The sequence below is a fragment of the Otolemur garnettii genome, unplaced genomic scaffold (genome assembly GCF_000181295.1).
Source record: "Otolemur garnettii isolate 467f Iridium unplaced genomic scaffold, OtoGar3 scaffold00025, whole genome shotgun sequence".
Classification (NCBI taxonomy): domain Eukaryota; kingdom Metazoa; phylum Chordata; class Mammalia; order Primates; family Galagidae; genus Otolemur; species Otolemur garnettii.
Genome location: NW_003852420.1, coordinates 9654219 through 9681743, shown reverse-complemented (window position 1 = coordinate 9681743; position 27525 = coordinate 9654219). Strand labels below are relative to the sequence as shown.

At 41.3% G+C, this 27525-nt stretch overlaps 1 protein-coding gene across 1 annotated transcript in view; it reads right to left on the bottom strand.

Moving 5' to 3' along the window:
• The window catches only part of FERMT1 (fermitin family member 1), a 41726-nt gene that overhangs the window by 11990 nt on the left and 2211 nt on the right, over positions 1 to 27525 (bottom strand). The window contains exons 2-8 of the mRNA XM_003788020.1: positions 26392 to 26625; positions 22938 to 23084; positions 21194 to 21407; positions 18992 to 19094; positions 10651 to 10758; positions 10125 to 10256; positions 8585 to 8634 (exon numbers count right to left, since the gene is read on the bottom strand). Coding sequence (XP_003788068.1) covers positions 8585 to 8634; positions 10125 to 10256; positions 10651 to 10758; positions 18992 to 19094; positions 21194 to 21407; positions 22938 to 23084; positions 26392 to 26625 — 988 coding nt within the window. The remainder of the gene's footprint in view (positions 1 to 8584; positions 8635 to 10124; positions 10257 to 10650; positions 10759 to 18991; positions 19095 to 21193; positions 21408 to 22937; positions 23085 to 26391; positions 26626 to 27525) is intronic.

The window sequence follows — 27525 nt, the reverse complement described above, 5'->3', positions numbered from 1 at the left end:
CAATCCTCTTGCCTGAGCCTCCCACAGGGCTAGGATTTCGGGCTTGAACTACTGCACTTGGCTTCCTCCTGACTCTTAAGAGAAACCACCACAGAATTCCCAATGAGTCATGGAAATCAATGATATCTACAGCTAATCAATACAGGCTCTACTGTCATTAAAACATATTTTGGAGGTGGGGGAAGAAGTCCAACAGTGGTATCTGTTGGGGCAGAAAACACTACTCTGGACTAGACAAGGTCAATGGTGCCAATGGCGGCTCTGAAATTTGGGTCATTCAAAATGGTAAATGTGGGAGGGAGCCTGGGGGTTAAAAGGGAGTAGAGATAGGCAGAGAAAAGGAAAAATGAGTTGTATGTGGTTCACTGGAACAATCTTGGCCTTGAGGGTGATCAGGGTATTTCATGCCGAGAGGTAAACTACTTTCAAGAATGTGAGAAAGTCAGAGCAGCGCCTGTGGCTCAAGGAGTAGGGCGCAGGCCCCATATACTGGAGGTTGCCGGTTCAAACCTGGCCCCGGCCAAAAACTGCAAAAAAAAAAAAAAAAAGAAAAAGAATGAGAGAAAGTGACCCGGCGCCTTTAGCACAGTGGTTATGGCACCAGCCACATATACTGAGGGTGGTAGGTTTGAACCCAGCCTGGGATTGCTAAAACAACGATGACAATTGCAACAAAAAATAGCCAGGTGTTGTGGCGATGCCTGTAGTCCCAGCTACTTGGGAGGCTGAGGCAAGATTATCACTTAAGCCCAAGAGTTTGAGGTTGCTGTGAGCTGTGACACCATAGCACTCTACTGAGGGTGACATAGTGAGACTGTCTCAAAAAAAAAAAAAAAAGGAATGGGAGAAAGAGATGAAGCTTGTTGTTAATATCATACATATATAATTTTGGGGAAGTCTTTTTTAACACATAAGTACTCATCTTTTTTTTTAGCCAAAAATGTGTTATCCTTAAAACCAAGATGATGGGGAAGGGGCACATTAAAAACAAAAATAGCATACTGCAGGAGACTATTACATAAAAATTATAAAATGAATTAGAAAACATATGGCGTTTACAAGATTAAAAACACCCCCTGAGGGCAGCGCCTGTGGCTCAGCGGGCAGGGTGCCAGCCCCATATACCGAGGGTGGTGGGCTCAAAAATGGCCCTGGCCAAACTGCAACAACAAAACAAAAAAAAATTAAAAACATCCACTGAGTTAAGATAGTATCATGTTGAAGGATGTAGTTAATGCAATTCTAAGGAACATATTTAAAAGATTCTTTAGTACTCAGGTTCTCCAAAATGAATAGTATTTTCAAAATAAAAATCTAAGGACACAGCTTATAACCAGAAGATGTGGATAGCATCTCTCTAAAGAGACAGAATTTCTCTTTAGAATCATTTTAGTTGGACCTTAAAAGTGCAAATTCCTTCTACTATTTCCTTGTGGTTTAGCTGCTCTTCCAGGCTGCTTCCAGCACACTAACAAAGCTAATAGTTATTGTTCCTATTCTGTGCTGAGAGGCTGGGGAGGGCAGGGTGAGAAAGGGGAGTGGAGGTGATACCAGGTGTCGAATGAATAATGTACAGAAGGATGAGACAGATTCTTCTAGAACTCTTCATCTGGCTGATATTTAACACAGGGAAATTCTGTCTGCAAGTTTTAAAGTGTGCAAATAATGTTGTCTTTTTTTTTTTTTTTTTTTTTTAAAGACACAGAGTCCTGCTGTGTTTTCCAGGTTGGCCTTGAACTCCAGAATTCAAGCATCCTCTCAAGTAGTTGGGACTACAGAGGTGTGCACCACTAATTATGTAATTAAAGTATAATTGGCATGCAAAGAGCTATACATATTTAGTGTTACATTTTATTGAGTTTGGGGTAATTATACACCATGAAACCATCACCACCATCACGGCCACACACACAGCCGTCACCTCCCCTGCTGCTTAAATTTCTGTGACTATTTTGACCTTTTTTTGTGGTAAGAACACTTAACATAAGATCTACCTTCTTAACAGATTGCCCTATACTGTGTAGCAGATCTTCAGAACTTATTTATCTTAACTAAAACTTTATTATTATTATTTGTAGAGACATGGCCTCACTGTGTTGCCCAGGCAGTGATACTACCAGCTCAGCCTCCCTAAGTGCTGGGATTACAGGTGTGAATCACGCCTGGCCTGCACAATTGAAACTTTATGCCTTTAACTCTCATCTTCCCATTTCCCCAAACCCCCAACCCCTGGCATTCACCATTCTCCTCTCTACTCTGTGAGTTTAACTATTTCAGATTCTGTATATAAGTGCGATCATAAAGTACTTGTCCTTTTATTTATTTTTTATTTTATTTATTTATTTTTTTGAGACCAAGCCTCAAGCTGTCGCCTGGGTAGAGTGCTGTGGCATCACAGCTCACAGCAACCTCCAACTCCTGGGCTCAAGCGATTCTCCTGCCTCTGCCTCCCTAGTAGCTGGGACCATAGGCACCTGTCACAACGCCCGGCTATTTTTTGATTGCAGCCATCATCATTGTTTGGCGGGCCCGGGCTGGATTTGAACCCTCCAGCTCAGGTATATGTGGCTGGCGCCTTAGCGGCTTGAGCCATAGGCACCGAGCTTACTTGTCCTTTTAATAGGCTGTATCTTTATTGGCAACAATGGAATCTTGGAAATATTTCCAGATAACTGTTTTCAGAGGTTCTCTTCACAACATTATCTCTACACATGTGATTTATTTTGCCTTTTCCTTAAAGGAAAGATTAATTGCGTTTATTATTTTTAAAACTACTAGGGGCTCACTCTTAAAATGTAGAAGGTCATAAATTTAGAACACTTTATATATTTATTTATTTTTTGAGATAGTCTCAAGCTGTCGCCCTGGGTAGAGTGCTGTGGCATCATAGCTCACAGCAACCTCCAATTCTTGGGCTCAAGCAATCCTTTTGCATCAGTTTTTCTATTTTTAGTAGAGACAGGGTCTCGCTTTTGCTCAGGCTGGTCTTGAACTTGTGAGCTCAAGCAGTCCACCTGCCTTAACCTCTCAGAGGGCTGGGATTATAGGTGTGTGCCACCTTGCCCGACCTAATTTAGAACACTTAAAAAAATTCTTTAAATTTAAGTTTCTTTTTTTCTTTCTGTTTCCTGAGATAGGGTCTTACTTTATCACCCAGGCCAGGCTGCAGTAGGGTGATCGTAGCTCACAGTAACCTCAAACTCCCAGACTCAAGTGATTCTCCCATTTCAGTCTTCTTAGCTGGGACTACAAGCATGTGCCACTATGCCTGGTTAACTTTTTTAAAATTTTTTTTGTAGAGATGGAGGTCTCACTATGTTGTCCAGGCTGGTCTAGAACTACTGGCCTCAGGGAATCCTCCTGCCTCAGTCTCCCAAATTACTAGGATTATAGGCTTGATGAGCCAGGACACCTGGCCCTATTTTTACATTTTCTTTTCTTTCTTTAAAAAGGGCATTTGACTTATTTATTTATTTTTTGGGACAGGGTCTTACTCTGCCATCCAGGATGGAGTGCCGTGGTCCTGATCGTAGCTTACTGCAGCCTCAAATGCATACTTTTATTTTGTTAATTGGCAAATAGCAAATGTGCATATTCGTGGGGTGCCTCGTGATGCTTTATACACACATGTACTACACATGCGAGCATGGCAATCGGGTCAGGGTGCTGAGCACACCCGAGGTCTCAAACACTTAGCACTCCTTCGTGTTGGAAATGTTCCGTGTTCTCTTTTTAGCTATTTGAAAGATATATTCTTGTTAATTACAGACATCCCACAGTGGTACAGATCACTCGATTGTGCTCCTCCAGTTTAGCTGTGCTCCTTTAACAACTCTCTCCCCTCCTGCTCCTCCCAGACTCTAGAATCTTCTGCTCTAATTTCTACTTTGATGAAATCAGCTTAGAGGTTCCACCTATGAGGGAGACCACCAGGTGGAAACTTTCTGCTCCTGGCTTGTTTCACTTAACATAATGCCCTCCAGTTCCATCCATGTTGGAAGCATTATTTTTTTAAAAAAATAAAAATGCATAACTCCACGTACAGGTACTTTTCTGTGTGAAAACCCAGTGAGCCTTACTGTGGAAACAAAGATTTTCATGATTACTTGTGGTCTCTCTATGGAGTATTGTACATATTCCTCTACATTTTAGGAGTCTTGTTTTTATAAAATGAGTCACACTGATAACTCTTGTAGAACACTGTGTAAGTGAGTGGAACTTCTTTGCTGGTGTCCATAAATGACTCAGTGAATGAATTTTATGTGTGGTCTCTCATTTTATTTATTCCTAAGTAGTCTCTCCAACAGTGGGCACATCTTATAGTTTGGCATAAATCATTGTTTATGTTAGCTATCTACTATACTGGTAGGACTGTATCTAGTCTGGTTTATATCTAGGGATTAGCAAAAGTAGCCTCTTGGAAGACTGGTTGGGCATAAAATTCTAGATTGATGGCCCCCTTCTCTTAGAATTCTCTATATTATTTTCCAAGCTGTATTTGCTGTCAAAGAGATGTCTGCTTCCTGCATAACTGTTGCGGGATAATTTTTTTCTCCCTGATTTTAAAGACTTTCTCCTATCAATGGTTGGCTTTACCAACAGCTGCATTTAAACTGATTTATTTTCTCTGCAATTAGTGAATTTAAGGATTTTTGTCTTCAACAATTATGAATAAATTCTCAAGCACTCTTTTCTGAGTGTTTTCTTCTGGAATGCCTAGTCAGTGTATGCTGACCTTCTCATTCCATCTGGATCACATTTTTCATTTTTATCTTCTTTAGTTCCCTTTTTAATTATGTTTTTAAACTAAATGTTTAGTATACGTAATACATTTTAAATTTCTGTGACTATATGTTTTACTTCCGGAATTTCTCTTTATTCATTTTTGATACTGCCTCCTGTTCTCTCTCATTATAATTTTCTTTCTTTCCTTTTTTTTTTTTTTGAGACAGAGCCTCAAGCTGTCCCCCTGGGTAGAGTGCTATGACATCACAGCTCACAGCAGCCTCCAACTCCTGGGCTCAAGCGAGTCTCCTGCCTCTGCCTCCCAAGTAGCTGGGACCACAGGCGCCCACCACAATGCCCGGCTATTTTTTGGTTGCAGCCATCATTGTTGTTTGGCGGGCCTGGGCTAGATTCAAACCCGCCACCTTAGGCGTATGTGGCTGGTGCCTTAGCCACTTGAGCCACAGGCGCCGAGCCTCATTATAATTTTCATTTTTAATTTACTCAATGATTCTAAACATACCCACTTTATGGTTTCTTCATATTGTATGATCACCTAAAATAAATGAAACCGCTCATCCTCTTGCGCGCTGATCTATATACCTCATGTGATTCATTAACTCACATGGTTAATAATTTTTACTGGGAACACATTTTTTTAGCGTGTTTTTGTTTTCTCCAGAAGGCCCACACATTCTTGGGTGTGGCTATTCGCCAAGGCTTCCTAGGCAAGGAAGGTCCAAGAAACTGGTCCTTCCAGTTTCCATTTTTACTTTTTCGAGATTCCCATATAACATTCCCATAAATTTCATTAAAATTTACATCCATACCTGTGTGTGGCACAGCCTTGCCTCTGATTTCTCAGGAGAACATTTTTATTTCTGCACAAAATCCAATGCAAAGATGAACTTCCTTGTTGGTTTCCCTTACTGACAGGTAGTTTTCTACTCCCCATGAAACAGAGAAGGTGGTGCTTGCAAGTTTTCACTGTTAGATGTTAGAGCTGCTTCAGTTCTGGCCCACTGCGTAACAAAGGCCTTAACACACCTTCCCCCGCCCCTATGTAGCGATTAACATCCCAGCTTCAAGCCATAAGAACCTATGTCCTTGCCCCAAATCATTTTGTGCAGTTGAGGCTTCCTTGTAGAACTCAGTTTCCTCTCTAATTCCTGCAAGTCTGAATTTCTGTTTCACTTCAGGATCGATTTTGTAACTATAGTTCTTTTATCTTTATTTTACCCAGCATTCATATGCATTTATAGCATGACCGTGGTTGGCATCGGAGATGATGCCATGCTATCGGCAACTGAAGTCCACTATTTATATAGCAGGTGTAACAAATTTTGTTTAGAAAAGAATATGGGGGCAGCACCTATGGCTCAAAAGAGTAGGGTGCTGGCCCCATATGCCGGAGGTGGCAGGTTCAAACCCAGCCCTGGCCAAAAACTGCAAAAGAAAAAAGAAAAACCAGGAAGAATTTGGCACTTTGCTATACAAGAAAAAACTTAGAACATCAAAGGTCTAGTCCAATGCTCTTATATCGATGAAGAAAGAAGACCCAGGGAAATGAAGAGTCTGTCAGAGGTCACTCTCCCATCTTGCTCCCTGCCCTCTCCTACTCTTTCTCTCTCCCCTTCCTTTATTTCTTCCATTCATGAAATATATTTTAAATTCAATGGCTTGAGATCTTTAGTAGATAAAGGTTGTATTGGCCAAATGGGAGGAATATCTCATATAATAGGTATCTCATATCTGAATATAACAGTCACACCGAAAGTTCAGAGTAGCGTAAGTGATGTGCTTTTTCATTGAAAACTTTTTTTTGAGACAGAGCCTCAAGCTGTTGCCCTGGGTAGAGTGCCCTGGTATCACAGCTCACAGCAACCTTCAACTCCTGGGCTCAAGCAATTCTCCTGCCTCTGCTTCCCTAGTAGCTGGGATTATAGGTGCCCGCCACAATGCCCAGCTATTTTTTGGTTGCAGCCATCATTGTTGTTTGGCAGCCCAGGCTGGATTCGAACCTGCCAGCTTAGGGGTATGTGGCTGACGCCTTAGCCGCTTGAGCCACAGGCGCCGAGCCTCATTGAAAACTTATACAGGAGGATGTCACCACTCGGTTTATAAAGAGCTTGATTTTCTCTATAAAGAATATATGGCAACCACATTTCTCTGTAGAACAATTTTGAGTACTTTGAGGTGGGTGGATCACCTGAGCTCAGGAGTTTGAGATGAGACACTGTCTCTACCAAAAATAGAAAAACTAGCCGGGCATTGTGGTGGAGACCTGTGCTCCCAGCTACTTGGGAGGCTGAGGCAAGAGGATCACTTGAGCCCAGGAGTTTGAGGTTGCTGTGAACTATGATGATGCCATGGCACTCTACCGGGAAGACAGAGTGAGATTCTGTCTCAAAAAAAAAAAAAAAAAGAAAGAAAGAAAGAAAGAAAAAGAAAAGGAAAAAGATATATTTGTGGATTCAAATTGTTACTTTTTTTGTGTAGCTCTGACTATAACAATGTGAGCCAACTATAGTTACAATTATTAATATCTATTTTATTAATTAACTTATTTGTTTTTTTGAGACAGAGTCTCACTCTGTTCCCTTGGATAGAGTGCCGTGGTATCATAGCTCACAGCAACCTCAAACAAACTCATGGGCTTGAGCAATTCTCCTGCCTCAGCGGTGAGACTACAAGTGCCCACCACAATGCCCAGCTACGTTTTCTTTATTTAGTAGAGACAGGGTCTCACTCTTGCTCAGGCTGGTCTCCAACTCCTGAGCTCAGGCAATCCACTCACCTTGGCCTCCCCAAGTGCTAGGATTACAGGTGTGAGCCACCTCACCCAGACTACAATTATTAATATTTACACCACAGAAGTTAAATGAATGACTCTATTGTTGGAGACTATACCCTATAATCACATTAAAAAAAAAAAAAACTTGCAGAAACCTAGTGACAACTCCTGTTGTTACCTTTGGACCCCTATTTCTCGTTTATACCTGATTCACCTGTCATGCTTTCCAATTCTTTCTTTGCCTTCCTGCGTTAACAAAGGCAACCCTGTTTCTTTTAAAGCTAATTGCCCCAATGAAGTGTTGGGTTGTTAAGAAAAGTCAACAGACCATAAAGGGACCGAAGGAACTGATAGAGCTTCAAAGGCTTTTGTTTCTTTCATCCCCCACACTCGGCACCATCATAAAGGTGGCAGTCCTTTCTTTCTAAGGATAAAAAAGCCCTTCTCTGCTTTATTAGCAGTTTTAGGTCAACCTGAGGTGAGTAGGGAATTTATCAGAAGCACTGAGACTCGCAAAAGTAGATAATGGGAGGTGACTACTCTGCATAAGCCTAGGATCAAAGTTCTGGAGACAAGTCATTTTTATTTTTATTTTATTATTTTTTTGACAAGTCATTTTTAAACTATAAAAGAGCCTTCAAATGGTGTCAGAGTCCTGAGTGTCCCAGACAGACCTGAACAGAAACTCCAGTCTGGTAGATATATGCTCATTATGGCTGACAGTGGCCGTGTTTGCATCACCATAGACTGAGCACGTGCTGTGAGCCAGACAACCTGCCAAATGCTCCACATGCACTATTTTGCCTAATCCTCCCAACAAACCCAAGGAGAGGCATGTTCCCATTTTACAGACTGGAAAACTGAGGTTCAGAGACATAAAAACTGGTTACCCAGGTAGTGAGTGTGGTGGAGCTAAGATTCAATCCATTGTCTGCCTGATGCCAAAGCCCACACTCCTACCTTTGACCATGAACCTGCCTCACACACGCGGACTTTAAACTCCTGTGCACTTTACCTGTAGGGCTTTGTTATAAGGAACTCCTTCTCTGCTTAGAAGTTACTTACCTAAATAATCTGAGATAATCTGCAAGTTGAGGGATATCAGTAATGTCCTCCTGAGGAAAAACAGATAACATTTCATAAGCAGGAACTTCAGAAGTGCTGCTGATACTCTGAACTTGCATTTGTCACATGTGGCTGTTTAAATTTGAACCAGTTCAAATTAAATACAATGAAAAACTCAGTTACTACATCAGCCACCTTTCCAGTAGTTCCCTTAGGGGGGATTGGGCAAAGGGTTAGTTGTTGAATTGGTGGTGACTTGGGTGATACTTGAATACTAATTTGTTAAGCTGTGAATTTATGTGTCTTTCACTTTTCTGGATCATACAAATGAAAGAGAAAAAGAGATGAAAGAAATTGACCAACATTCCCTGTGCCTCCCATACAAGTTAAATGTCTGAGGTAGAAATGACCACTTTTGCGTTATCAACAAGTTTTACACGAGAATGGGTAACTCTAGCTACATCTGGGTCACTGATTAAGCTCGGAGAAGGAACCATGTTCAAAGTTCATCTGTAATGTGGGTTTCGACCTGAAGAGCCTGTTACTTAGTGCCACGTAAAAATACTGAAGGAGGGCAGAGGGGATTTTTCCTTTATTTTAAGAAGAATCACTTTCCTGTCGTATTTATTCAGGAAAGCAAGCAAAAGAGAACTCTAGTTTCCTGGGGCTCAAGTCTCATCTTTGCAGTGTCCTGGCATTTAGTTGGTATTTGTTCTTGTGTGACACCAGTTTCCTATTTTAAAACATGTCATGATAAGAGCACACACTTTGAAGTCATAAGAATAGAGTGAGTCATTCTTATCCAGTATTATTTAGATCCAATGATGAGGACCCACCTCTCTGAGTCAATGTGATTACATTAATAATTACTCCCACGACTGAAGAAGTTAAACAAAAGCGGGGCACTGAATGAGGGAATTAAACAGGAGAGGCATTCCAGTTACAAAGCTGACATTTAGCCACCTTTCACAGATAAGGAGAAAGAGATGATAAAACAGTTTAAATTGTTATTTCTTTGTTTTGCTGGAAAGATTTTTTTATTTCCTAAAGTCAGAATGTTTACGAACTTTTTACAATGTCCCAGCAAAAGGCCCTTGCTTCTATCAAGCTTGTCCTGGCGAAATGTATGACAAAGTATATAAACAGATAATAAGGTGTCAGGTCTGTAAAACATTTTCTCTGTTCTCACAGGTGCGCCATGCAGCCACACATTAGTTAGGGGACCAATTCCCCATTTCATGCCAGTGAAGTGGAGCCCTCTGGAGCCTTTCCCTCACCCCATGCCGGCTTATCCCCAAGAAGAAATACACACGTATTGTCATTAGTAGAAACAAAGTATAGTCCCTAACACCCTAACAGAGCCAGTCTCAGGAAAGCTGGTCAGTCCCTGCTATGTTGAAGCTTGCCAGGTGAAGGGCATCTTTTTTCTTTTCAAAATCAGATGAAATATTCTCTTATTTCCAACAAAGAAAGGTCCATCTCTACTTGACAATCAGCTACAGCAAAGCCACAATTTTGGAGTTATCAGAAAAGTTCCTACCAGTGTGTTATCTGCTTTTCCACCTTCCAGGGTCACTTCCAAATTGGAAAGCGCTGCTTCCACTTCATCAACCTCAGAGTCATTTGTAAAATCCTGGATTTCAGCAGACAGTGACAGTTTGCTAATGTGATACTAAAAGGAAAACAGGTGTTAGGTATTGTATAAACACAAACATTAGCCATTTGTTTGCTGAAGACAATTCCCTTGGAATATCCAGTCAGTCTCCTGCAAGGGGAGCTCCCTCCTGTGCATGGAGAATGGCGCTTCAGTGCGAATCATTGTGACCTACACGGTTAGTCATGTTCACATCTGGTTCTTCCCCATCACTACTGCAACAGGGGACAGATAAGAACTGTGAGATTAATGCCTTACACGTGGATTACAAGGAGCAATTTAAATTTGAATTCACTCTCCTTATTTTTGGCTCTTTCTTCAAAGAATTAAAGCAGTTTGAAGAATATGAAACTTTAAGTGTAGAGAACTTGGTTTGTTTCCTTCCAGAGAAAAGAGACTGAGTTTCCCATACCTGTAGTGCTGCAAAGATCAACATTTCCTCCTCCGTGCAGTCGATTTCCTCTAAGAGAATGGCCCACCTGGCTTGTTCATAGAGTTGATTTATTCGGACAGCATCATACTAGAGAAGAAAACAGACGCATGTGCATGTGTGGGGAGGGGTGTATTTATATTCTACAATACAAAAAGTTGGTAATAAGTGAGGCCATTCTCTGTTAATCAGATGCAATAAACTCTAGTTCAGGTGCTGAAGGGAATGGCTCTCTCATGCCAATTCTCCACCTCATATTACTCCCAAATTCAGAATTTTCTTTCCCAAATACTTTTCAGAGCTGCTGCTGCTTCTTTCAACCCTTTTTAGATTCCATTATTTTCTCTCTCTTTTATGACACTTCTACATGTAGTAAAAAGATCGTGAAAATGGTTTACATGTAAAGGGGAAGGGATTCCCCAAGCCAATCTGCAAACTCTGTACAATCACAAGTAGAATCTGATAGGAATTTTTTCACGAAACTTTATACAAGCTGAGTCTTAAGTCAAGAGCTGGAAGAGACAATGTTTAAATATTGCCAAGAAATTGAAAAAGGAGAACAAAGTTTGGGTAGGCATTTGTCCTCCCAGACATTAGAACATATTACAAGGCTATAGTACTTAAAACAGCATGGCATTGGTGTAGCAATTGACAAAGTGTCAATAAAGCATTATCTAGAAACAGACTTACATATGTAAATAAACTTAATATTAAATAAAAATGGCATTTTAATACAGTAAGAGAAAGAAAGAATTTAATATTATGTACAGTGTTGAAAATGTGTTTCCCATTGAAATAAAAACAATAACAACAACAACAAAACAACTTTGCACCATCCAAAAATGGATTAAAGCCTGTAAATATAAGAATGTGAACCACAAGGAGATACTATTTCACACCCACTACAATGGTAGTTCTTTAAAAGTTAAGCCTGGGCTATGATCCAGCAATTCCTACTCCTAGATCGACACACAAACAAATTGAAGGCAGCCACTCAGATGCTTATACAACAATATTCAAAATAGCCAAAAGGCAGAAACAATCCAAATGTCCAGCAACAGATGAATAAATGTGGCATGCACATACATGAAATACTATTCAGTCTTAAAAAGAAATGAAATTCTGATACATGATACAGTATGGGTGAATCTTGAAGACATTATGCTAAGTAAAATAAGCCAACCAAAAAGGGCAAACGTTCTATGATTTCACTTATATGATAGTCACAGAGACAGGAAAGAGAATAGAGGCTACCAGGGTCGGAAGGGAGGGGGGACGAGGAATTATTGTTTAAAGTGTATAGAGTTTCTGTTTGAGATGATGAGAAAGTTCCAGAAATGGACAGTGCTAACAGCTGTACACTGTGAATGTACTTAATGTTGCGAATTGTCCACCTAGAGAATGGTTAAAATAGTAAATGTCATGGATATTTTACCACATACGTTTCAAACTTGTACGTGAATGCTCATAGCAGCATTATTTATAACAGACCAAGATGGAAGTATTCCAAATGTCCACTTATTGACGGATGAATATAGTATATTCAGACAATGAAATATTCATTGGCAATACAAAGAAACAAAATATGGATGCATACTACAATGTGGATGAACTTTGAAAATACTATACTAAGAGAAAGAAACTAGTCACAAAGTACACATTTATACAATTTCACTTATATGAAATGTCCAGAATAGGCAAATCAATAGAGAGAGTAGGCTGATGGTTGCCCAGGGCTGGGAGGGTTGGAGGGAATTGAGGAGTGACCGTTAATGGGTGTATATATGAATTTCTCACTGGAGGGATGAAAATATTCTAAAATTAGATAGTGTTGATGGTTGCAAACTCCGTGACAATATTAAAAACCACTGAACTGTACATATTAATTGTACATATGTATGGTATCTCAAAAACTGTTATGGAAAATCAAAACACAAAATCTAAAACCATTATTGTAGGGGATGCCAAGAGCCAGACGACCTCTGGCTGCAAGATGATTTGCCGCTGGGGGGTGGACAATTCGTCCACAGGTGCTCAAGGTGGAGAAAGAGCCCCCACGCACGCACGTAGTCATCATCTAAAACTCCCTCACCTGTCTTGTACTGTCTCCATAAAAGGCTACTGGGGAGGTTGCTCGGGGCTACCCTGCAATCAGGTTAGCCCGCCTCCTGCAAGCCTGTACTTCTAATCCGCGTCACACCTGATTCCTTCCTGTGGCGATTGAGACCAGGGCCATAGGGGCCATAGGGGCTGCGACACATTATTAGAAGGAAAGATGAGACAATACTTTCTATAATTTGTATAAGTTTTAAATAGGAAAAGCCTTTCTGGGCAAGACAGGAGGTCTAGAAGTTATAATGCATAGGATGGACTTGATAGCCTAAAATGAAACATTTTGAATGGTAATACATTCCTTAAAGCAGGTTATAATTTTACAAGACAGAAATTGAAATAAAATATTTACAATAAATATGAAAGATAATATCCATCACATACAAAGTGATCCTATAAACAATCCTACAAAGTGATCCTATAAACACACACACACACATCAATTTGCATGTGTGAGTAGGACTGTGGCATAAATACCCAGGGGTGGATTTGCTGGGTCAAAGCTATATAGAATTGTAACCCTGATAGATATTGCCAAATTGCCTTCCACAGGGGATAGATTAATTTGTACTTTGACCTACAAGTAGAATATGAGAGAGCCTGTTTCTCAATATAAATGATATAAAATATATATAATTCAGGAAATAAATAAATATAATTAATTCAATAAATTTGGGGGAAATATATAAACAGGCAATTTATAGAAGAAACCAAATGGCCATATAAACATTGGAAAAGACGCTTAACATCGCCGATAGAGAATTTAAACTGAAACAAGGTAACGCAATTTCTATTTTCCTATCATATTCTCCCAAATGATAAGAATTGAAGAATGGTTGATACCAGTGAGGACGTGGGAGTATTAGTAATTTCACAGATGTGGTTAGTAGGAAGGCAATTTGGCGGGATCTTTCAGTATTCTTTTGCCCTTTGATAAGCATGTCCAGAGTTACTATTCTAAAGAAATGCAAGAATTCATCAAAGAAACTCTTCCAAGAATGTTCATCACACCTGGGTTCTGATAAACTGTGGTTTAGCCTTTTGGGGGATTATTTTGCAGTGATTAAAAAGTGAGTCAAACTTACATATATTGACAATATATTACATATATTGAAAGACAGTCACAAGGCATTGCAGAGGAAGAAGAAGTAGCGACAGAGCAAATAAGTCATGTATTTGTAAAGGGAATACAAAATCTTGAAAATCGGTTCCCAAACACGTTTAGAAAAGAGTGCAAAACAGTCTGCAAGGATGGTGAGTCGTGAAGCCATCCACTGTGACTGCTGATTAGGACCAAGGCCACAGTAAGGAACTATTTTCTGCTTTTACTCTAAATAATTCCTTTTTATGTTTGATTTTTAAAAGATTAATTTTAATTAGCGTAAAATACACGCAAGATTTGCTCTCTTAACCATTTTTAGGTGCGCCATTAAGCACATTCAGACTGTTGTGGACCATCCCTTCCACCCATCTCCAGACCTCTTTTCATCTTGCAAAACGGAAATTGTGCACCTGTAATACAGTAACTCCTATGTTTGATTTTTGTTTTTACAATGAGTGTACATTTTCCTGTATCCTTTGGAAAAAAATGTTGTGGAAGACATGGGGGAGGAGTAGAAAGCTATTGTTAGGACCTAAGTGGATTTAGCACTGGCTGATTAGCATCTGTTTATTTTTGCCTTTTGCATTAACCTTATGAATACTAAGAAGAGAGGTGACAGGGAACGTAAAGACCCAAAGGAAGCCAAGACCAGCAAGCAAGGCCATGATTAGCCAAGTGGAAAATGAGCCTGTGGCACACAGGCACCCTCCTTCTCAGCTTTTTTTTTTTTCTTAAATCAGGTCCACGTGGGGATCGAATTCATGACCGTTGGTTTGCGAGGCCAGCGCTTTAACCACCCAGCTGTGGCACTCGGCTTACTTCCCAGCATTTCTAACTGCTGCAGGAAAGGAAAACAAATGCAAAGCCAAGTGCGTGGTATGCAAGAGGCGGGGACAGTAGGAATCTTAAGAGAGTCTGGTTTTGTTTTATGAAGTTAGCCAGGTGTCACAGAACATCTCAGGAGCTGGCTCAGAAGCCTCCAAAGACAAATGAAGACTAAACCCACACGAGAATGCTGACAGCAGCATTATTCCTAACAGTCACAAACTGGAAACAATCCAGTGTTCCGCAGCTGGTGAACAGGGGAGCGAAGTGTGGTACGTCTACACAGTGGGCTACCACTCAGCAGTAAGAGAGCTTGCACTGGCCAGGCATGGCGGCACACACCTGTAGTGTCAGCTACTCAGGATCCCGTGAAGGTAGGAGTTTGAGGTTGCTGTGAGCTATAATGACGCCACTGCACTCTAGCCTGGGTAACAGAGCGAGACTTGTGTGTGTGCGCACACACACACACACACACACATCAATTTGCATGTGTGAGTAGGACTGTGGCATAAGTACTCAGGAGTGGATTTGCTGGGTCAAAGCTATATAGAACTGTAACCCTGATAGATATTGCCAAATTGCCTTCCACAGGGGATAGATTAATTTGTACTTTGACCTACAAGCAGAATATGAGAGAGCCTGTTTCTCCACATTCTTGCTAAGATAGCATGTGAAACATTTTGACCTTTGTACTATAAACCATTCTAGTTCCTGTTCTGAGCTTTACCTGTTTATATTCTTTGTCTATTAGTCTATGGGGCTGTTGGTCTTTTTATTATCGATTCATAGGAACTCTTTATCTAATAGGGAAACTGACTTTGTTTACAGTATGTTTTACAAAGACTTTTTTTTACCTGGTTCATAGTTTTGGGGGGAATAATTAACATTTTTGTTTTTTTATTAAAATCTACCAATATTTTCTTTTATGGTTCTGGATTTTGCATTTTTTGAGTATGTTATTTTTGCAATATTGTATTCTAGTATTTTATATATCTCAGATTTTAATCAGCACCTATTTCTTCAGATGTATGGCCTGTACATATCTCTCCTCTGCAAGCCAGAGAAACTTCCCAGACCTCACTGTAGAGTACAGCTCCTATTTGTAAGGCGCCTTGTATGTCTGAAGTGGTTCCATGGTGCTGAGTTTTACTCCTCTTTTTCTTTTTTGAGACAAGGTCTCACTCTGTTGCTAAGGCTAGCGTGCAGTGGGGCATGATCACAGCTCACTACAGCCTCAAACTCCTGCCTAAATTTTAAAATTAATTTGTAGAGACAAAGTCTTGCTATGTTGCCCAGGCTGGTCTCGAATTCCTGGCCTCTAGCCCTCTTTCTACCTTGGTCTCCCAAAGTGCTGGTATTTCAGGCAGGAGCCACTGTGCCCATCCTCTTTGCTCTTCTTGATTTGAGTTTAGATTACATGAAAACATGAGCTACATCTTAAATTTTTACATTCCCCTTTATCTACCCAGCACACAGTAGGAGTTTTAAACTTGGTTTTATGTATAGTACTTATAATTTGGAGAGGGGAGTGAGTATTGTCACAACTTTAAAGTGATTGGGGATCCCTGTTCTTGTGCCCTTAAGCTGTGTCCTACTAGCCCAATTCTGCCTGTCACTTTTGGGTTGACAGCCATTGTTTGTATGTTAGATTAAAACAGGGTTTACTTTACAGGCTATGAAGAGAGAACTCCTAACCCACAGGCAAGCTGGAGGCCAAAGAGCCTAAGACAACAGTTCTTGTGACCCTCACCTTCAGTGTCCTTGTCCCCTCCTGGACACTGTTTTTTAGACAAATACATATTTAATGCTATTCCTCCCTGCTTGATATTGCTTCTGATGACCTACTATGGCTGGATTCTGTGCTTGTGAAGGCACTTCCATGTTCCTGACAATTTTTTCCAAGATAGGTGACTGAGCTGTACTCTCTTGAGCTTAAGTTCAATTCTGAAGCAGGAGATTCACGTAGCAAGGAAATTGCTGGCAGGCTTCCCAAGGGCCCGGGGATCCTACCCCTAATTAGATACTGGAATTAGGAGAGTGTGGCTTTCACAGCATCTTTGACTTTCACTGCATCTTTGTAGCACGTGCAGGTGGGGTGGGCAAAGATAGTACTGGATATGTGTCCTCTGTTCCAAAGGATTTGGTAGGAAAAAAAAACCTGACAGATAACGGTCACAACTCACTTAGAGGTGTGAGTCCTGCACTTGTGCAGAACTCAGCTGTGGCTCAAAGAAAGGAATCGCTCATGTGACCCAGAGAAGGGTCACATGTGACCTAGAAGTGGTAGGACTTAAGTGTGGTCTTGACATTGGGGTTCTGAATCTGAGTTCCTTGGACTTAGGAGTCTGAATACAGAGAGTCCCTGAATTCAGAAGAGGAATCACTATGTCTTCATTTGCCACAACTTACAATGGGAAATTTTTCCTCCCAAGATGAATGTACTTGTCACTCTGTGATACCCAGAACCACAAACGTTTTCCTGCTGTATCACAACTACTGCTGCTATCTGTGATACTCACATACATCACTACTTTGAAATTATTGCAGTTAGGAGGTCTGTTACCAGGTTTTATTCATTCAAATAACTAAATATATGTCACCACATTATTATATCCATTTTGAAAAAGGTTTTGATTATTACAGTTTAATATAACTGTTCTTTTTTTTCCTTTGGAGACAGAGTCTTGCTCTGTCGTCTGAGCAGAGTGCAGGGGCATTATCATAGGTCACTGCAATCTCAGACTCCTGGGTTTAAGCATCCTCCTGTCTCAGTCTCCCCAAATGCTAGGATTACAGGCATGAGCCACTGCAACCGGTCAACTGTTTTGTTTTGTAATCCTATATATTTTATTTCATTAATTTGAAAACATTAATATATGATAGTTGGGATTTTTAGCACCTGGCTTAGTTTTTGGCATATAGTAGTGACTTAATAAGTAACAGATAGGGCACACATTTGAATAGATAGGATGGGACCCAATTACTGACTTAGTAATTACAAAATTCACAGACATATTTCATTTATCTATTATCTGTTTTCAGGAAAAAAATGTAAGGTTAGCATAGTCAGCATACAAGAAGACACTTACATTAATGGAGGATTAAGCAAGGAAGACTGAAGTTCAATCAGAAATGAGGCTTAAAATGAAACCTCAGAGAATGTTTGGATATGGTTCTAGCTACCAATATAAAAAAGAAAACCTGGACAGTTGTATAATTCACAATATATTTAAAAAAAACCAAACAAACCCAAACCGAACCTATGGTTTAGGAAAAGCAGTATAGTAATTTCTTCTAAAGGTTTCATTAGGGAAAAGTCAAAACCTGCCCTTTTGGCATGAGGCATTGGAGGTTATGCTTCCAAATGCAGAGCCAGGCCCACAGGCCTTAACTTGGGTCTAAACCAAGGACGGAGCAGGAGCTTCTCCAGAAATGACAAAGGATAAGGTTTATCTTGAGGAAGACACTAATTAGGGAAACAATGGGAGCCAAGGTGGGCCTCTGGTGACCAGGCTTGTGGGAACACCGCTGGAGATGAGGAAAGGGTCCATACCATCCAGAAGGCTGAGCGAGGCTCCTCTGCGAACAAATGCCTGGAGGTAAATGGAAAGGAGCAAAGAGCAGGAAACCAGGATGGGAACAGCACACCAAGGTCACCGTGTGCACTCCAGGATGGGTCACTCAGTTTATATTTTTAACACTGGCCCATTTGACTGCTGGCCACGACTCTCCGAAAGGACTAGTGAGGACCAAGGAAGGGGCAGAAGGTCAGAGGACCTGTCTCACCCCTCAGTAGCGTCCTGATAAACTTCAGGCGGGAGTTGTGCACTGCAAATGTTAGTGATCAGCTGGGGGCTCTGTCTGCATAGAGGACCCCTTCTTCTCATTACTCTTCATTGTGGAGAAGAGTCCTGTGTGCATTTAGTTAAGCCTGGCTTGTTCATGAGAACCTGCCCTTAACCTTGGCCTCTCAACTCCTTCCTTCCTAAGCATGAAGGACTCCAGCTCTGTGAGCTGCTCTCTTCACGCTTCTTCATTTCTGCATACAGGGGCAAGGCAGGTCGAGCTGGCCACGAAGACAAGACCTCTAGAGACTCCTGCTAACTCCTGCTCACTAGAAACCAAAAGATAAAAATCCCGAGGCCAGGACATATTTATCAGTGTAACCCAGTAGAGTGAAACGTGAGATCATAACCATGAATCCTATTCTCAATAACCAAACGACTCAAGATTATACTTCCATTCACTCACTTAAAAAAAACAGAGAAACAGAAAGTTTCTTACTTTAGGATTCAAGTCAAAGAAAGTGTAGTATTTAAATCGTAACAGCAGTTGGTCATCCTCTCGGATGCCTTGTTCCATGAGGGAGTGAGAGGAATCCAGCCAGCTAGAAAACAACAGGATGAGTTTTAAAAGCCACGAAATTTTCCATATACATCCATCGTGTTATTACGGTATATACTATACAGTACATTACATAGTTATTTATATCCTTAAACAAAGTCAGAGTAAATAATACAAGTTGAGATCTCCCATTTGAAAATTTGAAATCCGAACTGCTCTAACACTCAAGAGTTTTGGGGCCCTAACATGGATGCTGAAAGGAACTGTTCACTTTAGCATTCTGAATTTCACATTTTCAGATGCTTAATCTGTGAGTACACTGTAAATATCCTTTAAAATCTGAAAATTTTTGAAAAAAATATAAAATGCAAAATACTTCTGGTACCAAGCATTTTGGATAAGGGATATTCCACCTGTATAACCACAAGTCATTTAGCATATAACAAAAGCTTATCTTTGCATTTTATCTTAGCGTTTTCAAAGTGCTTTTATATTTTTTCTCAGTGACACTTTAACATAACCCAGGGCAGTTCTTACTATGTATTGTCTGTTTTACAGACAAAGACACTTAGTGGGAGGGACACTGGATTAACCTTTCAAGGTGACAGGCCTGGAGGGAAAGCCAGCATGTGAGTCTGTGCCTCCTGACTCTATGCACTGTCTCTCCCCCGTGCTAGGCGGCTCACCCCCCAAACCAGCTTTTATTGTCCAGAACTTTCTGTAATGAGGGAAATAGGCATATCTGTGCTTATATGTTAGCTCTTAGCCACATGTGGCTGTTGGCTTTAAATGTTGGCACATTTAAAGATGGTTAGTGCCACATTTTAATTTGATTTATTTAAATTCAAATTTAAATTTAAATATCCACATGTGGCAGTGGTTCCTGTACTGGAGAACACAATTCTAGAATGGAGAAATAAAAGTTGGGTCTTAGGGAGAGTTGAGAAAGTGGAGATTAAGTTAACACCCAATGGGTGGTGCCTGTAGCACAGTGGTTACAGCGTAGGCCACATGTACCGAGGGTGGCCGGTTCAAACATGGCCCGGGGCCAACTAAGCAGCAATGACAACTGCAATGAAAAAAATAGCTGGGCATTATGGTGGGCGCCTGTGGTCCCAGAATCGCTTAAGCTCAAGATTGGAGGTTGCTGTGAGCTGTGATGCCACAGTATTCTACCGAGTCGTGATAGCTAGAAACTCTGTCTCACAAAAAGAAAAAAAAGTTGACACCCAAATAAGAAGGGGATGAGTGTCATCCAGTACCACTGAATAAAAATGGCTTGCACTTCTATTATATTAGGCTCTGTGGGGGAACAAGGATGATAAGACGTAACTGCCGTCCTAAAGGAGTTGACAATCCAGTGGGGAGGCCAAGCCTCATAATAAAGGGACAGCATGACACTGGAGTGAGCAGAATTGGGAGTGGCCGATTCTGAATATGGATGCTTGAGAAGGACACAGCGTGTGGGGGAGCCTTAAAGTACAAGCAGGACTGGCCAGTAGGCAGCAGGGGTGGCCCTGCAGAGGAGGCGGTGACAGAAAGCACGAGTGTCCACTGGGGCAGGAAGGGGACAGAGAGCACAGGATTATGCAGAGACACCCACTGGGACCAGATCTTCTAGGGACTTGAATGCTGGTAACAAGTTCAATTTTATTTGGTGGGCAGGGGGCAACAAAAGAAATGGCAGTTTAAGAAATAGTTCAGGCACGTTTTCTGAGACCATTTCAAACAGAGCTCAAGGACTTGCTTATCACAACACCGAAGGAGAGAGGGGGGTGTCCCACAAAAGACGATGTGAGCCAGGTGGGCTCCCCGGGGTCTCCCCCACGGACCCAGGGGACTAACACACTTACAAACCACTCTACATACCATAAAATACACTTTTTGCACCTGCATTAGCAAAGAATTAGTGTACACAGATGGTATTCCACTGAGTTACCCCAACGTGTACATTTTGTGACACTTTAAATGTACTGAAATGACCAACGGCTGTAAAACCCCTGTGTTGCTAAAATCAGTGCTGACTTTTGATAATGAAATACAACCCCCAGGCCCGCCACCTTGGAAATTAAACCCTCCCACCTCCATCTCTCTTACTATGTCAGCACCAGTTCAGAGAAGGAAAAAGAATCAAGTCCTTACCCTGCGTTAAGCTTCGCCTTCTCAACCAGAGACCGAGGCTGGTACATATCGGCAAGCGCTTCTGGTGACAAGGGAGGCTGGCTAAACGCGAGGATGCTGCAGTTTTGCTCAGTCAAAGGGCTGTCACTGAACCAAGTCATGGTGGATGACACTGGTGTTCCATTGATGGGGTCGTACATAGGGGTCATGGTTTTACTGTATAAACCAGAACTTACTGCAAGGCAAGGGGGGGGGCAATGCTGTGTTACGAGATTCAGGGGCAGAACTCTTCAGCAAAGTACTAATTACTTACACTAAAATGAATTTTGACTTTACGTATGTATGTATGTATTTACTTATTTATTTTGAGACAGAGTTTTGACTCTATTGCCCTGGGTAGAGTGCCATCATAACTCACAGCAACCTCAGACTCTTGGGCTCAAGCAATCCTCTTGTCTCAGTCTCCTGAGTAGCTGGGGTACAGGTGCCTGATATGATGCCCAGCTAGTTTTTCTGGTTTTAGTAGAGATGGGGTCTCACTTTGCTCAGACTGGTCTTGAATTCCTGAACTCAGGCAATCCACCCATCTCAGCCTCCAAGAGTAGGAGGATTACAGGCATGAGCCATTGCACCAGCCGAATTTTTACTTTAAATGTTTATACCATTTAAGATAATATGAGTTGGTCAGATGGGGTGGCTCACAGCTGTAATCGTAGTACTCTGGAAGGTTGAGGTGGAAGGATCCCTTGATCTCAGGAGATCGAGACCAGCCTGAGCAAGAGGGAGATACTGTCTCTACTAAAAATAGAAAAAATAGCTGGATGGTTAGGTGGGTGCTTGTAGACTCAGTTACTCAAGAGGCTGAGGCAGGAGAATCACTTAAGCCCAAGAGTTTGGGGCTGCTGTGAGCTATGAAGATGCCAGCACACTCCAGCCTGGGCAACAGAGGATGTCTCAAAAAAAATAATAATAATACAAGTCAGATGGTGGAGAGATTAGTAATAGACAGGTAAAGGTCTCATCTGTATATTTAGCTTTTTGAAAGCTCAAGATCTTAGATATATAAAACTTCTAAAAATGAACACAGACAAATGTTGAGGACCATCTCTCTTCTAATAATTCAAAGTTTTCCTATTTCAGCAGGAGTCTCAGTGCTGTTAGAGGCCTGGAGGCTTCATGGAATGCACACTCATGTTTCAGACACCTCCTGAAATAAATAGCAGCCTTCACTGATTTTAAGAATCCAAAAGATGGATTTATAAATCATCTGGCTGTAATTTGCATAAGCAAAGTACAAATACCACTTTTGTTCCTTACGTTGGAATATACTATGCAAGAAAGCCCTCAGTCTTGCAAGCGAGCTAGATATTTGATTATTTTGATATGAAAAGGGTATATGAATTCAGGAAAGAATCAAAGATAAAATCAGGAAGAAGGAAGAATATTTGGGTGGTTTAACTTATCTTTTTTCTAAGTATCACTCTTCTATCCCAAATTCATGGTCAGTTGTACTAAAATTCTGTACTCATCACCAACATAAAATACATAATTAAAATAATGAGTTATTAAGCATACCTGTTGAGAAAAAAGTCTGAGATAAATTTCTGTTAGTTGTAAATTTAACTGCCTCTCTTTTCCACGTCACGTCAATCTTGCAGTTTATCTCTCTATCGTTTGGAAGAGGCTAGAGAGAAGCCTATTTTCCCCTTGGGTTCTATTCTATATTCACAAATTAAAATCACCAAACACCTGTCACCGATCTTACCTGGTGACCCTGAAATCGTTGGAGAACTCTCCAGGTTTAGAACATCTTCAATGACGGGTTCCTTATTATTTTTGTCTTTCTTCTTCTTCTTCTTAAAATAGTCACCAGAAGGCTTTAGCAAGGAAAGTTCTTCTGATCTTCTAATATCTAGAAATTAAACAACAAATGAAAAGAAAAGAATGTCAGAAGAAAATGCCTTCTAAGGCTCAGCATCCTTTTGGGCATTTGATACCATTTCTCAGGAAATGTCCACGCAGTAAACGGAGCTAGACTGGATCCCATTTGAAGAAATCCAAGGCGGGAGCAGCCCCCCAGTGGGTGGGGGGAGAATATAGTAGAGGGAGATTTAGTGTAATAAAATTTCTAGTTTTTAAAAAAGTATTATGCAAATACTTCAGACATAACCAAAGCAAAAGGAACCGCACAATGCCCCTTTCCTCTGCTCCCCAAGGGGCTCTGACCACTCTGCTGCTCTTTTATTTAGTTACCACCCACTTTTTCCTATCTCCCTCCCTTCCTTACATCTTCCTTCCTTCTTCTTCCTTCCTCTTTTCTTCCCTTTGTCTTTCCTTTTTATTAGTATTTTAAACAACCATCAAGACCCCTCACCCCTTTTTAAGGACCGGAGATCCTGAAACTCCTCTCACGCGGCCCCCACAGCTCATTTCATCCTCGTAGCAGACACCCCCCTCCCTGTCCATCTCATCTTGGCCCTCATTTCAGCACATCCTGACCTGGCTTCCAGTGGCATCTAGGACATGTGTCTCTGCCGGACGCCTGCTCTGCTGGCCAGCGAGAGTCTCCATTGACCACAGCCCCCCCACGTAGCAGTCCACAGATCCAGGGAAATGAATGTTCTGCACTCGCAGCCTCAGAGACTGAGGAGGGTGGTGCCTGACCACTCCGTCCTGAAGCTGTGTCTACGCTCTCTCCCAGAGGTCCCCAGCTGCCGAAGTGTGACTTGGTTGGTGACACACTCGTATTGGTGGCCTTCTCTTCCCAGTCTCACTTCCCCATCTCCACCAGTTTTTCCCGGCATCACCTCTTAAATAGACTATTTGTACTTTAATCCTGACCTCAGCTTCTGCTGCTGGAAACCTAAGCTATGATAGTCCCCATTGCCCCCATTCATTGACTATATTTATAATTGCGGATCAGAACGGCAGGTAAATATTAGCCGCACTGAGCAGCTCTCATCCCAAGTAGAAGCAAAAGCATGTGGATATTTTAGGGCAGTGACTTTCAACCAGTGTGCCTGAACATTTTAAAAGATGATTAATTAAATTATTTTTGAAAGAAATTCAACGCACACAGTAACTTATTTGTTTTACTCTCTTTTTCTTTTATGAACATAATTTAAATGTGCTGCTGAAGCTTAACGATAGGTTCAAGTGTGCTGTGAGATTAAAAAAAAAAAGGCTGAAAAACACTGTTTAGGGCCTCCGGGCAGCTTTGCTGGAGGTAAGGGCACTGACTGTGTGAGCCCCTCCTCACACTTCCTCCACACGCTGCTGAGTGTCAAGATGCAGCCTGGTAGTTTGGTTTGACTCTCTCCCCAATAACAAGGATATCTGATTAACAGACTGTGACACACACCGATGACCATCCCAAATGTGTCATTTATGTACAAAAGTTGGTAAGGAAACAGAAGTTCCAGGATAAGCACTACAAACAAAAACAAAACACTTCACATCTCCAAGCCCAAGATTATTGTCTTTTCTGTGTTTCAAAGGAAAGCCATTATACTGCTAGATTTGATGTCACGTCAGTTGACTAGATATAAAAAAACATGATTAGAAATGCCAAATTAAGACCTTACAACTACTGTGAAGACACAGTTGGAAAAAGAGAGCATTTGACTGCTTTTGTTTATTTTGAAATCTCAAGTCTTGGGCCCCAGGTATAATATATAATTCCAGTCCACTGTGATGTGTGGAATATACAATTTTATTTAGTCATTACTTTGTTTTCAAAGCCTCCTTAGAATATTACTGAAAACGAGATGTCTTTGTGCTTGCCACCTGTTTACCATGCACCGTGGACATGACTACAATTCGTGTTCCATTCATTTGTACACTCAGCAAACAGTTATTTTGCAGATATTGGGATAGAGTTGCTGGCCAATGCTGGCATTCCCAATCCTACTGACACATCTTCCCTTTTTCCGTGCCACTGGTCCCCTTTTAACATCCTATATTCTTTTCTTATTTATTATATTTATTGTTATTATCTGTCTCTGCCTGCCAGGTAGGCAGGGATTTTAGCTATCGCCATCTCTAATGTATCCTTAGCACTCACCACAAGGCCTGGCCCATAGTAGGTGCTCAATAAATATTTGTTGAATGAGCGAATGAAGCAGTCTACAGTTTAGTGGAAAAGATAGATTGCTTACTTAGATATGATCTATTCTGTATTCAAATGTGGACTTTTGGCTTTGGAACCAAAGATTATACATGTACATTTAAAAAATATATAACCTTCATGAAGAAATGGTTTGCGTAGTATCCTATAAGCTATAGGATATGAATCCACAAAGAATTAGGTGTAAATTCACAGTTAAGTATATTTTTCTGCTTAAAATAAACTTCATGAGTTGATTTTTATAGACAGAGTTACAATAGAACCTCCCTAGTTGACCACCTCCCTCTGTTGACCACCTCTTTAAGTTGATCTAATTTTTATAGACCAGACAAGCACCACGTGTACATATCCGTACACTAAGCCTCGTTCCTTACGTTAAACACCTCTGTATGTTGACTAGTCTGTTACAGTCCCTTGGGTGGTCACCTGGAGGTTCTACTGTATTTATTACTTATCTACTGTATTTATTTATCAGGTGTTAATGAAGCAATAGGCATTTTAACACCATTATCTAAAAAACAGAAAAGACACAGCTCCATGGTGATGAAGGATTTAGTGGAACTCTTTTATCGTTTACCATACTGTATAATAGTGTATAATAGTGATTAAAGTATAGTTTGGAGAAATAAATTTGGGGCTTCATCTTCATGGTTTATCTATTTACAATTCTCTTTTGAAATACAGTAGAACCTCTATAAGTTGGCCACCGAAGAGACTGGAACAAATGGGTCAACATACAGAGGGGGTCGACATAAGGAACTAGGCCTACTGAACTGATACGTACATGTGGTGCATGTCCCGTCTAGGAAAATTAGGTCAACTTAAGGAGGTGGTCAGTGGAGGGAGGTGGTCAACTGTGGAGGTCCTACTGTAGTTTCACACTTTGTAGAAATGAATCTTCTGCCAATAGTGTTTTGGTTTTACAGCCATTTGGTTTTACCTCACGTACATGGCTGTGCCCAGGACTGGGCTGGAATGTGTGTGTCCCAATAAGGGAGGGTTCTGTAGCCAATTGCTTGGAGCAGGCAGGGGGCACACGTGTCCTCCTTTGCAAAGAGTGTACAGGGCACAGGGCCCTCTCCAGGGTACTCACTTAGGGTTCTGCAGATGTCGCTGACAGCTTTAAAAACCACGGCTGAGAAACTGACTCGCAGTCTCACCGTCTTCATGTTAGGCAGGCGGAGACGAAGCATTTTATGCTGAGGAGTGAAGAGAAGCTTCGCATCTGCCTGGACCCCACATTTGTCCAGTGTCCAGTGGGTCTTCAGAAGCCAGCAGCGCTTCTGCTCCCACCACAGAGCAAAGTCTGACCAGTCCTGAGATATGTCTGCAGAAATTGAAAACACAGTTCAGTCAAACGAGACACAGCCTGGCCTGGAGGGTCAGTTTCACCATGTGCAAACCCTGAGAGCAGCACCTGGTCTTCAGCTCCCCACCTCCCTTTGCAATTCAATCCCACAGTTCCTGGCCTCTCTCCCAAGTTTCCAAGGTGAGGCGGAGAGAAAACAGTGATTGAACCTTCCCATCATTTACAAGTAAACACTGTGGAAGGAGCAGAAACATGAAATTTTTGTACATGACAAATGCCAAAATTCTCATCCCTAAAATCCCCCTAGGCCATGGCTTTTTCTGGGAAGGCCAAAATCATTCGATGTGATTCAGTCCGGATGATTTCTCTCATGATATATCCTGATATCCCACTGTATCATGAGAGAGTGTCGATAGCCCCTAATCAAAGTCCACACAGGTGTGACAGAACTGGCATTTCACGGTTCTCTGTAATGCCCAACTCTTAGCAGTCCCACCATGCCCCCAATTTCCAAACTGTCTACGTTGAAATCAGAGTCGAATAATTTCTCCTCTCAATGCTAGCATCAGCTTTTCATCTTTCCCCTCCTTTCATGCTGGCATGAAAGTCGAATCTTTGTTACATCCATGTTGTTGTTCATATTCTATCTTTTATCTTGCAAAAGTAAGAGCCACCAGTCTATTTGTTGACTTGTTCTTTTATAAACAGGTTTCCCTCTTTTTAAATCGGGGAAACCTTTTGTTTAATGCCGTTAATAGAAGTATAAATTTGTACAACTGTTTTAGAAAATCCTATGAGGCTTGGCGCCTGTGGCTCAAGTGGCTAAGGTGCCAGTCACGTACACCCAAGGTGGCGGGTTGGAATCCAGCCCGGACCGCCAAAGAACAATGACGGCTGCAACCAAAAAATAGCCAGGTG